At 32.4% G+C, this 15,371-nt stretch overlaps 1 protein-coding gene across 1 annotated transcript in view; it reads left to right on the forward strand.

Annotated features, from left to right (window-relative positions):
- Positions 1-1,113: 1,113 nt before the first annotated feature.
- LOC149165526 (uncharacterized) overlaps positions 1,114-15,371 on the forward strand; it is a 77,444-nt gene continuing 63,186 nt past the window's right edge. Inside the window, exons 1-3 of the mRNA XM_089429844.1 lie at positions 1,114-1,182; positions 12,476-12,527; positions 12,624-12,646. Of these exons, the coding sequence (XP_089285970.1) occupies positions 1,114-1,182; positions 12,476-12,527; positions 12,624-12,646 (144 nt within the window). The remainder of the gene's footprint in view (positions 1,183-12,475; positions 12,528-12,623; positions 12,647-15,371) is intronic.

The raw sequence follows: 15,371 nt of genomic DNA on the forward strand, positions 1-15,371 counted from the left end.
TGATAAGATGTTTTGCGTACGTTACAGAGTCGTGCGACGTCACGTCACCGACCAGTCGATGTTTTAAATTCGGAGATGGCAGCGGCCTTGCCATCTGTCAAAACTGCGATAGCTGACACGTAGTTTCGTCATGCTATAATCACATTAGTTCATTCCAGTTATGAGTCTCAATATATTTATGCATTCATATTATGGCAAGCATGCCCGAAATTCTGTGATGGTGACGAAATAAACAACGTGAAAAGTGCCGGGTGAAAAAACAACTGAAATAGTAAATTTGAGTGGAAGTATTTAAGTTGTCTATCATAAACATGAGTAATTTAGACAGAGGCTAAATATTGCTTTATTTTAGGGGTCCGAAAGATTCTGTGTAAGCATCGCATCCCTAGCGATGATGTTCATAGCAACTCCTAGGTCAATTGAGATTTTTGGAACTGCTATTTGATTGATATACATACCAATGACCGAGCTAAGAAGATCCCAGTGCTTGGGAACAATCATCTTTCAAACATTAGATTAGCTAATTGTCTTATGACATTGATTGTAGTGGCATCGCATTTTCTTTTTCCAAGCCTTTTGAAACATTCTTCCTTGATAAACTTCTTGTATATGATAACATATTTGATGACATATAATAGAGGTATCTTAACATATAAATTATTTAATTCCATTAAGAGTTCAATCTCTTCACATGTATGTGGATTTTTAGTGGCCATTCTCTTAGCAAAAGGAGGAATTTGTTGAGGTCTACGTTTCTCTTCTCTTCTCTTCTTCCTTCCAGGGATATTCTTATAGGGAAGCTTGAGGAGGTTCTCGTAGGACATTCCATGATCTAAGGTTTATCTCTTGAGCTGCCAAGCAATAATTCTAGTAAGCAATCTCACGATAATAAACAACTTCTATTTGTTTATTATTAGGATTTAGGTGAAATGGGTAGGAAGTTGAGGCTGCTTTAGTTGAGCAGTGTCTTGACGCATTCTAGTTGTTGAGGAGGATGAATTAAGGCCAATGCTTGAGCCATAGGAGGCCTACATCATTTAGAATAATTATTCCATTCAGGAGACCAATTCTAGAATGGTTGGTGAGTGATGACAGACTAGCTTGGGTACTAACATGGGGTTCGATGCGTGGACCAAGGTGACAGCCATGTGGGCACTAAGGTTGTGGATGAAAGTGTGCAAGGTAATTATTGAAATACTAGTAAGAGTTATATAACATTCCTTGTTAACAAAGAATTATTGACACTAGCATCTTCTGGTTGATGAAACATAGTGACTGAATGTCAACTTTGGTTCCTTGGTAGATAACTATCAATTCTAGTGAGGAAGGGAATTGTAAGTAGAGAGTTGTTCTTTAGAAAGTGCACCTACTTCTATATTATTAAGTGGGAACTTATTTTAAGGGTGCCTTTTGGTACACTTGGGATCAAAGACAACTAATGCCATTTCTATCTCTTGTTTCTTTTTCTTAGCCTACAATGTGTCCCTCTGTAGGGCTAGTGAGTGCATGGTTATTTTCTTCATTTCTTCTAATATTCCACCAATTTCATTTTTTGTAATAATAAGGGAAGAAGTAGCCTTTCAATGAATTTTCAAAGCATGCTTGATAGTAGCATATTCTAGCTAATAAATGTCTCCATTAACTAATAAATTTAATGCTTCCATCAAATGTTCCCTTACACATGATAATATAACAAGTGTCAAGGAGTCATCATCTAGTATGTAGTTGTGTGGTATTTTGTAGCTCATTTAAAATCTTTCTTCAAAATCCTTGAAGGATTTATTATCTCATGAGGTCATCCAAAATATATCATCCCTTTTGTTTTTGGAAAAACAATAGCCTTTATAATTGTTTTTGAAGGCTTGTTTCATTTTCTCCCAAGTTCTAATGTTTTTCCCTTAAAGGCTCATGAACTTCCTTAAAGTTGCATTCTTAACAATAAAAGGAAAGATAATGAGTTATGTTCATAAATAAGATAGTCAGAACTTCTAAAGACCACAAAAAACTCGAATAAAAAAGTTTCAGAATCCTCAATGGTTAGTCTATACAAGTGGAGAAGTATAGATCGAATCATACATTTAATTCTAGCTTTCCCATTGGTTTCCGTAGTGGGAAACTAAAAAACCTTAAGCGGGTCTCCATTTCCAGCCAACGTATAATGAGATGGGTATCTACCTCCAAAAAGGGTTTCACATTCTAAAGCTTACCCTTATAGATAAGTCTCAAAGCTATCTATTGTGAAAGGAAATGTTATACACTCAACTAAATAATGTTGATTGCTACTTAGAGGCTCAAAAGAAGGATTTTTTGACCAAAAAATCCATGTCTTTTCTTTGAGTCTCTGAGGTATGCATGATTTTAAAAATACAATTTTATCTTTTTCTATGATGAGGGAACAAAGAAATCTTACAAACCTTGATACCTCCTTGACAATGATGCCAAAAGGGGATGTCCCTCAGTCATATATCGACAGTCTTGTAACCTTGGGCGTCTCAACTTTAATATGTTAATTTGTGGTTCATACAAACTTAAGAGGTATTTTACATTGCATATGCCATTTAAGTTTTTTCATTTCCCTTAATGCACACTATTCTATAACAATTTCTCTCTTGATAAACCAAACATGTGATCATGCTTATGAGTAGTCACCTTCAATGGTCTATCCTAGCAGGAGGTGAGAACTCAAGAATCAAAGTGTAGGAATTGAAATTGCAAAAATAAAGTGGCAGTAACAAAGGAAATGAAGCTACGATGATGACTTATTCCTTGTTTCCTCCTATTTCACATAATAATGCAAAGTTTACAAACTAAGGTGATTTGAAAATCACCAACAAGAAATATTAAGGAATGATGCCAAGGTAGAGTGTTTGGGTTTGTTATACAAGAAGCCCTATATTTCTACAGGAACACCTACAACTCTACAAGAAACTCTAGAAATGATATGAGTGTAGTGATCTAATGAAACAAAGATGTCATAAGGTGAAATAAGCTAATTATAACTCTTGGAAACTATAACCATCATTTGTAAACTAATACATCTCATATTCCAAGCATCTAAAAGAACATCAAACTATGCTAATGTCATTTTATAGAAAATACAAATGATAACAACTTGAGTAAACATGTGAAATTAAAATTCAATAAGTACAAGAAGTGTTCTAGAGTGGTTTCGGGTGGTCCCTCCCCAAGGTGATCAAGAACCTTGAATAAAATCAACTTAGAATAGAAAGGAAGAGCCTTTTCATTAATGAAAAAATGTCATTATAGAAATTCGAATTAAAAGCTACAAGACTTTAGAGTAACAATATGATTATTTTCCTCTCCAAAAGACTTTGTTCACTAGTTAGAGTTCCCCCTCTTATGTTAAATTTTGACAAAGCAACCTCCTTAATAGGAATATTTCTCTTCTCACAAAAAATCCTTAGAATCATGGTAACGCGTTCCCTAGGGCTTGTTGCACAACCAACTTCTCTCTAACCACTAATAGATTTGATATTTTAGTGATTTGGAGGTGTATGTTGGTACCTGAGAGGACAAGACCCCTATATTCATGGCAGTCTTCTAGGGGTTGTTGGAGCAGCTTTTTGGCCTTCAAAAACATATCCAATTTCACATGTTAAGACTACCAAGGATCACAAAAGTCATTAGTATGGTTGAATCTCTTTAACACACACTTATTAACACTTGAGGAATAACTTGTAAACTCATAAAATGCATAATAAACAAGGTAATAAATGCATGTTATTCCTAGGTGATAGAGATTATAAATGTTCCTTTAAATGCATAATTCAAGGGACCATCGACAGCTCAAATATATACTTATCGGTGAATTTTATGGGAAAAAGAATGATAAGAGGAATCGATACTTGAATTTTTTATGATTTTCCTAAAAATTCCTATTTTCCCTTTAGTGATGATTAATTGTATTGATTGATGATTTGGGAAAAAAATTTAAATACAACTATATTGCTAGCATAACTACTCACGATTGTAACCAACTTGGATTCAGTTGAAATCAGATCAGTGAAGCACTATGATGGATGAAGTCTTTATATGTACAAAATAATTCTTTAATTTTTGCAATATAAGAAAAGTTTCTAGATTTTTAAGGAATTTGATCTTTATTTATTTCTTGATAAATTTCTCATCCAAGTTATGCATAGGAAGAAACTCGTGTAGTTATGAATAAACGTGTATATGCACATGAAGGTCTTATGAGAGAAATACATAACTTATGCATACTTTTTGTGACTCATACATTACTTAGGAAAGATAGAAAAAGTCAATGATAATAAACATTTAGGATAAGACTGAATATTGTGTAATATATGTTTATTTTATTCTGAGAAATATAATGTTAACTTTTTGATATTTAAATGAAGTATAGAAAAGAAAATAGTGGATTTTAATTATTCAATGTTTTTAATGTTAAATTTTTTATATTTGAATGGAAAATAGAGAAGAAAATAGTGGAGTTTTTTTTTTTTTTGGGTTGTACGAGGGTTATATTTTTTGGTTGATTTTGTGAAAAATTTGATGAAGATTGTTTGGAATCATAAATTTGAGTTGTGTAATATACACAATCTAAGTGCTCCAAAAATCACACATTTGTTTTAAATCACAATCTTATTGAAAATTTTATTTTCAAATTCAACCAAAAATATCAAAATGTGAAATAATAATAATAATAATAATAACCATTTTTTTATTATTCCACATTAAATTATTATTATTGTGAAATTACTAATACAAGTAACACACATTATTAGACATCTTAAGAGTGTTTTTTGATGTTTACAATCATGTACTATTGGCTAAGATGTACATGATTGCAAATCATTTTATTATTTAGACTCCTAAGTGTAGTTTTTAATTTGTAAAGAAATACTCTTTAGGTTTAGATTAACATATAATGGAAGCATGTTGTAATTTTTGTTATCGAGGGCTGAGAGGGATTAAATCTCTCTAGGCTAAAACCTTACCCAAGTTTTTCACTCAAAAATCAGTTTGCACCTTGGGAGATTTGATCCCTCTAAGTGCTTGAGAGATCTAGAGTTAATATGCATCTTGGTTGGTTTGTAAGAATCCTATGAGTAATACTAATCTAGCAATTTTTTTTTTTAATTAGGATGCACTTTCATAACATCACATCCAGAACAAGATAAAATGTAGAAAACAATATTTTTCAACATTAAAATAATGGTTTATTTAATATTATATATACATTTTTAATGTGACATTTTATAGAAAGATTTATAATATTAATATATATATATATATATATATATATATATATATATATATAATTTTTTAAATTATAAATTATATATATATATATATATGTATGTGTGTGTGTGTGTGAATGAATGATTACTTTTTCTAAATGTTAATGTGTTGAAAAATATTATGCATTGATGATATGATTATGATTATTTATGTTTTCTGTGCTGAGAGGCACTCTACAACCTGGTACATAAGGGAGATGTTGTGAGGTAACATTATGTAAAAATAAAAATAAATTATATGTTCGCTAATTAATAAAAAATAAATAATATGATGGAGATGCTTTCATGTAATGTTATTTTAAAAAAATTATGTAGGCTAATTAATGGAAGGATACGAGGGAGATGTTTTCATTTCGTTAAAAAAATATTGAAAAAATAAAGAATAATATTGAATACATTGTTCAATTAAACATTTTAACAGAAAGAACATATACACAGTTATATTGTTAATCTCAAAAGAAATTAAGTTTGGGAAGAATTCAAGAAAACAAAAAGAGTATAAATATCATTACAAAGTTAAAGTCTCTCTCTCTCTCTCTCTCTCTCTCTCTCTATATATATATATATATATATATTGCAACTTACAATAATAAAATGAAATTATTTGTCTGTAAATTTGGTTTTGCTTCACATGAGGGAGACAAACTCACCAAACTGTAAATATGGCCAACACCTGATTCCTCATTCTAATAACTAATAAATCATAAGTCATCAAACTCACCACCTTATAAATATGACCAACACTTGATTCCCCATTCCAATAACTAATAAATCATAAGTCAACTCTTACTATCTGTAAAATGTTATGTGTAATTGGAATACTTAGAAAACTAAAATTCTAGCTCCTATTATATGTAAAATGTTGAATGAGATTAGAATACTTACACAACTAAAATATTTTGTGTTACTTGCAAAATGTTACATGAAATTGGAATTTGAATAGTTACAAAAGTAAAATGTTGAGTGAAAAAATTATGTTAGTGTGAGGTAAATTTTATCGAAGTAAAAAATAATTAGTGTATTTAAAAAAAAAAAATTAGACAAGTTGAATTTAACCAAAGTGAAAAAAAACTATTTCTGATATATAAACCAACATAGATCCATCTTAACTTTGGATCTATGAGGGATCAAAACTCTAGAGGTGCAAAACTTTGCTCAAGTTTTGCACTAAAAAAAGAGGTTTTCACCTCCAAAAATTTGATTCCCCTTGACTCTTAAATGATCCTAAATTAAGATAGTTCTACCCTGATTTATTAAAACTATCACTTGAAAAACTGAAGACATAATATTTTAAATTTTATTAGTTTGATTTATTAAAACTATCACTTGAAAAACTTACCACATAATATTTTAAATTTTATTAGTTTAATTTTATGTTAATAAATTAAATTATAATTAGAATAATTTAATTTCAAGAATATGGATTGTCTTTAATTCACATGCATAGAATACAAGAGGATGAGATTTGTATTATTTCTTGGTTTTGCTTAAATGTTCTATTTTGTTTTTTGTAAATTTAGGATTTCCATTACTTCTTGAGATTACATCATTTCATGGTTTCTTTCAAAATGTTGTTGGTGTCATTCTTACTAGATTTATTAGCCAACACCAACAAGGGCAAGCCCAAGTAAATGATATATTTCCATAGAAACAAATATCTACAAACACTAACCAAAATCCATTGGCAAAAACAAAAAAAACAACCTACACACATTCATTCTCATCTGAATTTTCCAGGATTGGAGGTTCTCGAGTTTAACCTAGAGGAGACGGGGGTTTGAACTCGGAATGGACTGACCTTGCATGTGAGCAATTCGGGTTTCTGACCAGTTCAATTACTCCTGAGAATTCCTCTGCCAATGCGAAAGGATCACCAATATGTCATGTGTTACCCAAAATCTAGTTACAGGTGGTCCATGATGTCAATGATGTTGTTATGGTCCCCTTGGCATGCTCGGTTGATATGGACCAATGAATTGTGAAATTATTGGAGTATATGCACCATATTATCGTGAGAGGGGGAGCTACCATCCTGAGGAAGGGAGAAAGGAAATAGTGGATCTAATGTCTTTCCAAGACCCCACTCTTGAGGCTGTTGGCATCTCTGAACTCTGTGCATGTTCTTCCCGAAATTCCTACTCTCATGTGAAAAATTCTAGCTCGGCCTTTCACAGTTTCCCTCTTTCACCCAAGGATACCTTACAACAACATGCTCTTTACCCAAACTAAGTTGTTGCAAGTAAGCACTAATAACGATTCTTGTGCAAATTTCCAATGACCCCCAGGCCACTCTACACAGCCAGACTGAAATTATACTAACCACTAGTAGGAAATCCAAATAAAAAAGAAAATACATCACCTTGTGACGAAATGCCACTTCAAACCTAGACAAAAGGAGGTCTACAACCCCGCCGCCCCTCCTCTCCCACACAAAAAAAGGTAAAGAGTTGGGGTTCACAATACCCCACAATGAACTAATATATGACCCTTTTCCATGAATACCAATTGACCCCCTTAAGTCCAAGTTAAATCTATACCAATTCCACTCTAAATTTCCACCCTTCCCCAATTTGGTTAGGAAGGGAATCCTACAAGACCCTTCTACAAGCCTCAAATCTGAAACACCACACCTAGCTTTCCAAACACAACACATAATCCAAATAACTAGAGAAGAATAATAAAGACAACCAAAGCATTTGAGTCAGTGTGAATTACCCATAGAACCACCACGAATGATGTCCACGGAACAAGGTTAGCACTGTCCCTCACCACCCTATTGTCACCACTTATCAGCATCTCTTGCTTGCACACGTCTACACCACAAAACTGCTCAAAGACTTCCTACTCTTCTACAATGGTAAGACCCGAGCTCAATGATGAGGAGAGTAGATTTGTGAATGAATAGAGAATATTCCCAACCAACATCCTTACACATAAATGGAATTGGGTACCCAATTTTCGTCGTCTTAGCCACCATCCATACCTCCGATGCATAACCCTTGATGTTTTTGTTAATGCCATAAGTTATACTACATATGAGAGTGACTCCTTATGAGTTAACGAATGTGATCCAATTGTGAGGCAATCCATTTTCCCATGTGACGAATGGGGCATAGGGTTGAGAGCCGTCATCCATTTCCTGTACCACAATTTGGCACCCCCATCAGAGTGTTCCACCACTACTTTAACTTCCACCCAAAAATTTTAATTAAACCCTCACTAAACCTTAGACTATAATATATTAAAACTCCTAACTTTCCATCATTAAATATATCTCCGAACATTCCACAATTAAATCTATCTCTTTTAAGCTTTTAACTTTATTTAAACTACTCTTTCGGAATTTGAATTTTCTTATCATCCATAAATACCAATAATAATTTCAAAATAATTTTCTACCATACACACCACTATCTTTTTGGGGCGGTTCAAACAGGTTCAAAATATTCTACTAAACTAAGATGCTCCATTCTTGAAATGATTTCTTTAAAGTTTCAACTCATAATTTCCTCTATAATAAATAACATTTCCGTGCAACTTAATGGATGAACATGTATTTCAATAGTTGAACTTGTGATTATCATCGCGAATATGAATTTACATAACCTTACCAAGCATTATTCCATGCTACACTTGATACTTTCACTGCATTGTTATCATGTAACTAAATACATTTGGAAAATATAACATAAGTGAACGAATTAGTTGGCCATCCTCAGTTTTATCAACTTAACCGACCTTATAAGTTCCCTAAGCCCACCAGGTTTGAACTTTCGCCATAATATTGAAAGGAAAAAAATTAACAACTCGTTATAGTTACGTGAAAATAGCGAAAACCTCTATATCGTACGTTGATATGATCTGGTCATTTACCATTAAGTTTTGCAGATGTATTTTTGTCCTAGTAAGAATGTCAATAACATATGTGCAAGTTAGTTGATAGAGGTTTCCTCGACGGGATGGGCTGTTGATCTTTAAAGGTATACATAATCAACATTTTCATGTCATATGTTAACTGTTTTCAATTTTAATCACACTAGGGCATGCTCTTTGTGTAATGCTAGATCGATTGTTTCTTCATCGTTTTTTTATTTCCGGAAGAAAATTATGAACAACATGATTTCTAACAGGAAATATTTTCAGATAAAAAAGACTAACTTTATTTTTGGTCTTCATGAGGCCTGCTATACTGAAACCCTATAAGGGGTGTTAGAAAAGTGCACTATGGAGGCCAGAATGAATGTAGCATCCATTGTGGAAAATCCGAAAGCGACAGAAATTCTGCCATAGGAATTGGATTGAGAGAAGGAATCACATACGTATTGGTGAAGTTATTTGAAGAGGATTATATATATCATTGCGCCATAAAGGTGAGCTTGAAGCAATTATTTCTTTTATGTACCATACCCAAAAGTACTACCAAGATAGCAAAAGGAGGTCTGGATTTCCATTTGATTAAGCTTCTTTCGGGTGGAGACTGAAGCATGACAGAGCTATCATTGGCCACTTTGGAGGCACTTTCCACTACTTTGGACGGTCGGTCTGCTATATTTGGTCATTCATTCCCTAGAAGTATCTTCTATCATTATGAGTTCTTTTAGTGGTGTCTCACACTACAACAAATTATGTAGTTGGGATTCCATTGGGTGTTCGCTTCCATTCGGTAAATCAGAAGTTGCAAAGAGATTTATGGTTGCTTTTCATAGACTAGCTTTTCTTATACACATGGATTGTTCACCAACTACAAAGTAGAGTGTTATAGGCCACTTTTTCACATCGGATCTCTGAGCCTCCTAATGGAATCAATCAACATCCTATTCCCCCTTGTCACCATCTCGCACAAAGCTCTAAGCATGTACCTTTCATTTCCCAGAGTTTGACCCTTAAACGGCTTTATCTCAGTGAGTTTGAGGGCCAACGCTCCCTATAAGCCTACTCGGTTGCATTCACAAGCATGTTTCTCCACTTTGGTCTACATTGGTCACCAACAGTGTGCTCCCCTTTGCAACCGCGTTGGTTCTAGAAATCCGGGAGAATGATCGGGATTCCAGAAGCTTCCACTTCTAGGAGTTTCCAAAACTTGTTACAACTACTTACCATGGATAAAACATTTGAATCCTATCCTTCCCTACATTGGAGTTTTCACCATTTATCCTTTGACCCTATCTCTCCATGAAAGTAATATTTCTTATCCTAGATTAGTAATTGGATAAGAAGTTCCAACGTACCATACTTCTTTATATATTCCCAACCTTCTATGTGGTTGGGGGTTGGATTTTGGACAATGATTATGCCCTTATGTTATTGTAGTGAGTGGTCATCATTCCATGCATTTACGGTGATTGAAGGTGCATATTGTGGAAAGGAAAGGACAAGTCAACAAATTGGAGGGGCTCTTCTACAAGATCAACTACTACTTATGGTTGTAATCTCATTCCATTTATAGTAATGCAAAGAATTCATTATTTTCGTATAAGTGACGTTGTTTCACTTATTTCAATACCATGTTGATCTATTGAATGAACTTCTTAGATGATATTACATAGATCTCGTAGTTTCTTGGCCTATGCTATATGAGTGTGCAGGTTTTAATTTTGGCAATCAAAGTTGGAATTGGAGCTTCCAAGCTAAAAAAAGAGTGAAGCATGTGAAAGATTCTAGATAGGCCTCACTCCATTATCTATTTACTTTAAGGCAAAGTATTGTGTTCCTTGTCTCTTTGTTATTCTAAGTTAGCCACCCACATAGGAGAAATCATTTGGTCTGCAATCGTAAATCTCTCTCTTATAACACAGAGAACTAACAAAGTACTCCGGATCTTTTTTCCCATGCATCGGAATAGTCTTAAGGTATAATTCATCTTACAATACCCGTTTTTTAACAATAATATTGCAGTACTCGATTTAGTACATCATTTCACGTTTAACATGTCACTCTGGATTTGCTTGTATATGAATAATAATATAATTTTATTAGAGAGACCTTGATGAGTTATTTACTTAAGGAAAACGTTAATTTTTTTTAAATTTTTCGGCAGCTGAACTACGATTTCACTATGGTACTAGCAATATCTATTCATATTTCAACGTGCTAACATTGTACATCACATCAAATTATATAATATTTTTATATTTCACAATTTTGCATAGCATATTGGACGATTTAGGCTTTATATTGAGCAATCTCATTCATACTACATTGTACATCACATCAAATTATATAATATTTTTATATTTCACAATTTTGCATAGCATATTGGACGATTTAGGCTTTATATTGAGCAATCTCGTTCACTAGTATGAATGCGTGCTTATGCAACCTTAAAAATAGATACTCTTAAGTGGGTGTGTGCTTTATTGGAAATGGATAAATTTACCATGGACAAGGTTCCGTTCCCAAGCATAGATATTCTTTTCCATTTATATATGTGTTAGGTTTTCTATTTATAAATATCTTACTGAGTTCTTTTAATTTGCAAAAACATTGGCCAATTTGTCATAGACTTGTCCTTAGGGTGTTGTTTCGAAGGATGGATTATTTTTTCCCATTTATATATAATTGTTACAATCTATTCATGTTTAAGTGTTACAGTCAGTTTATATTGGGTAATTGATTTTTTTGATATTTAGAAGTAATAGTGAGAGTTAATTCTAAGGCGTGTATTTGAACATGAAATTTGGAATACATAAAAATATTAATAATATGATGTATAGCAAAAATTAATTTATGTATTTTTTTGATCGACCGAATTAAAAGTTTTTGGCCGAACTTCCATTTTTTTCGTTGAAGAATTAATTTTTTTTTTCGTCTGAAAAACGGATCATTTAAACTAATGACATCCATGCAACGGTTTTTCTCTAGTGGGGAAATAATCTCGCGACAAGATTTTTCGGCCGAACTAACTTTTTTGGCCGAAAAAGACCCGAAAATACTTTTCTGGTTATTTTTCTTATATATATGCAAACCATTAGTCTTTCGTAGAATTTTTGGTAGTTGTTCGAAAATTCTATTGCATTTATTTATAGTTGTTCGAGAGTTCATTCATAGTAGTTTCAGAGTTCGTTCACAGTAGTTGGAGAGTTGGTTCAGGGCACTTTTGGAGGTATAGCGCTAGTAACTTTTTTGTGTTTTTTGTGCTATGTTTATTTTCTCAGTGTTATTTTTAGGTTATTTTTATTTGGCTTTTGCAGGTTTGTTGGTTTCTGGAGGACGTTGTGGCTGCCGAAGGAGGTCGTGCAACTAGTCTGTGTCTCGTTCGAATGCACAGTAACTTTTTTTGTGTTATGTTGATTTTTTGTTGTTGTTAGTTTTTATGTGATTTTTGTTTGGTTTTTGCAGCTATGTTGGTTACAATAGGAAAGGTTAGTGGGAAGGCCTCCACCCTTTGCTCGGAAAATCTGACATACAATTTTTTGGTAACATTCTAATATTTAGTTATTAAATCAGTATAATCTAGTTTTTAATTATATAATCACTAAGAAGATTGTAATATTTAATCATTTCAATATTTATTTTATGAAAACGTAGTTTAAAGTAACGTATAATACAATGTGCATTAACAACATGCAACCTTGCTAATTAATTTACTCATCTCCCTAATCCTCCATTCAACAACAACCTAGTTTAAAACATTGATCCTCTTGAAAAAAACCCCAAACAAGCAATATAGGATTTGATAGTAAGGTATTGGCCTTAACAAGTGCATACAAGAGTTCATAATTTTTCCTATAAGCTTCCATCATGCTGAATTCATCACACATGTTTAGTTTAGTTAATACAAATTCTGAAATCCTTCCGGCTAATGTTGGGTTTCTTTGTCTCTATGTAGCAGTGTGTTTAGAATGATTTCTTTTTGTTGATTATATGTACATAGGAGATTTTTTTATTCTTCTTGTCTTTGGAGGACCCTCGATTCTTGATGGGCTGGGTAGCCATTCGATTGGCATCGCAATTATGTTTCTTTTCTCTCTCTCTGAATTCATTTGTTAAATTTATATGGGAGACTTTAAAACTATCTCAGTGATGGTGCTACAAGATGAATGACTAAGATATTAACTCCATGACTCTTAATAACCCGTGGATTGGTTGTGAATAGAGTTAAGAGGAATAAGAAATGTAATATCCCTCAGCAATTGAAGTTACCCAATTCCATAAATGTAACTTTGAGCAATAGATCCCATAGTATCCATAGATATGGGATTATATGCTAGTTTTTATCTAGCCAATCCATTGCATAAATCAGTATAGGAAAACATAGTCTATTTTCCTTTAGTCCAAGCGAGTATCTGAATGTGTGCTCAATTTTGAGAAGGTGCCATATCAAGCTTGCATGACATGTTGTTTGTATTATATTCCATGATTGGTTAGATATAGGTCCCATTGAGAAATTGCATAAATCAGTATAGGGAAACATAGTCTATTTTCCTTTAGTCCAAGCGAGTATCTGAATGTGCGCTCAATTTTGAAAAGGTGCCATATCAAGCTTGCATGACATGTTGTTTGTATTATATCCCATGACTGGCTAGATATAGGTCCCACTGAGAAACTAGTTAGGGAAACATTATTACTTATTCTTGATTTCTCTTATTGATGAATTCAATAAACAAAATTTTGTTGGTTCAATGCTCTGAAGGATGAACGGTCTACATTATTGACTTGAATATGGAATTTGTATATTATATTATGTCGTGCGAAGTCCTATTAAATTTGGGATTAAGCTTTGGAGAAAATGAATTGTTGTGTAGTTGAAGAAATTGATATGTAATGATACTTGAATTCGCTACTCGAGTTGTGAGTGGGCTGAATACATGATTCCAAATATTTTTTTGAACTGGTTCGTTGAATTGAAATTTTATGTGAAGAAATTCATTAAATTCACTTCATTAAATGCTTATTTCAAGGCGAGAGTTTTTTAGTTAGTTAATAACTTGGGACCATTGGTAACAATTGAAATCAAAACCTCTAGGTTTTTATAATTAAATAAAATATAGGTGACATCTATCTGGTGAAGGATTTTCTTTTATGATTGGATTTCATTGCACTTACCATCCTTACCGTGAGAATATAATTTTTTATTTTCATTTACCAAAAAAAAATGGAATTTGTATTGCACTTTGTTCATGAGTAAGTTACTTTATATTATTCTCTCCTCATCACAAATGAGCTTGCCAAGAGTGGGAATAAAAATCTCTTTTTATTTTATTGAGTTCTAATTAAATTTCTTGAGAATTTGTGAGGGAAAAAATCAATTTTTAACATGGTTTTAATGCTTTAGCATGATAGTGAAAATTTTGAACTGATGATTTTACTTTTGGTATTCTTTTAGGTCTTTCAATAGAATTCTTTTCACTATTTATGATATCATTATATTGATTTTATCATACGTGTTATATGTCCCTTGCAACATTATGTTATCTTAAATTATTAGTAATTTCCTATTTATTTCAACTCTATAATAATTAATATATACATGTAGGATGAGGTATCTTTAATCTAGAAGAATTTTTTTATGAAGTTTCATTCATTTCTAATTAATTTATGTAATTTTATAGAAGATTAGCATTCTATTTTCTTATATTAGATGGCTCAAACCACATTCCCTCATATGATAGGAACCATAAAGGAAGGAGATACAAAAGTATTAGTCAAACAATACGACTTATTAATGATGACATCAATTAAAAGTTACAATAAACCTTTCTTGGAAATCTTAATGTTGAATTGATGGTTTTAATAAATCTAATATTGGTGTGAAATATATTTGATAAACCGTAAATTGAAAAATGTTTTTTAAAATATCAAATTATAGGTTTGATATCTCTATTTTAATACTTATATAACTTGTTTTTGCTATACTCTTGGTGAAGGGAAAGTTAGTCCTAGAGGAGAGATCCAAGGGACAACTACTAGACAAGCAACCCACTATAAAGCCTTTACATAATATTAGCAACTGTATAAAAGCAGAGATTGCAGTAAAAAAAACTAAAACAAGATATTTATTGCTATTTGATCATCGAAAATTAGTAGAGTCCCATATTATATAAAATGGAGTCCTCATTTCTTATAATGAGTTACAATAAATGGGTT

Source organism: Pinus tabuliformis, chromosome 5_1 (genome assembly GCF_031772625.1).
Source record: "Pinus tabuliformis cultivar Carrire ecotype Pingquan chromosome 5_1, CPIR1, whole genome shotgun sequence".
Lineage (NCBI taxonomy): Eukaryota > Viridiplantae > Streptophyta > Pinopsida > Pinales > Pinaceae > Pinus > Pinus tabuliformis.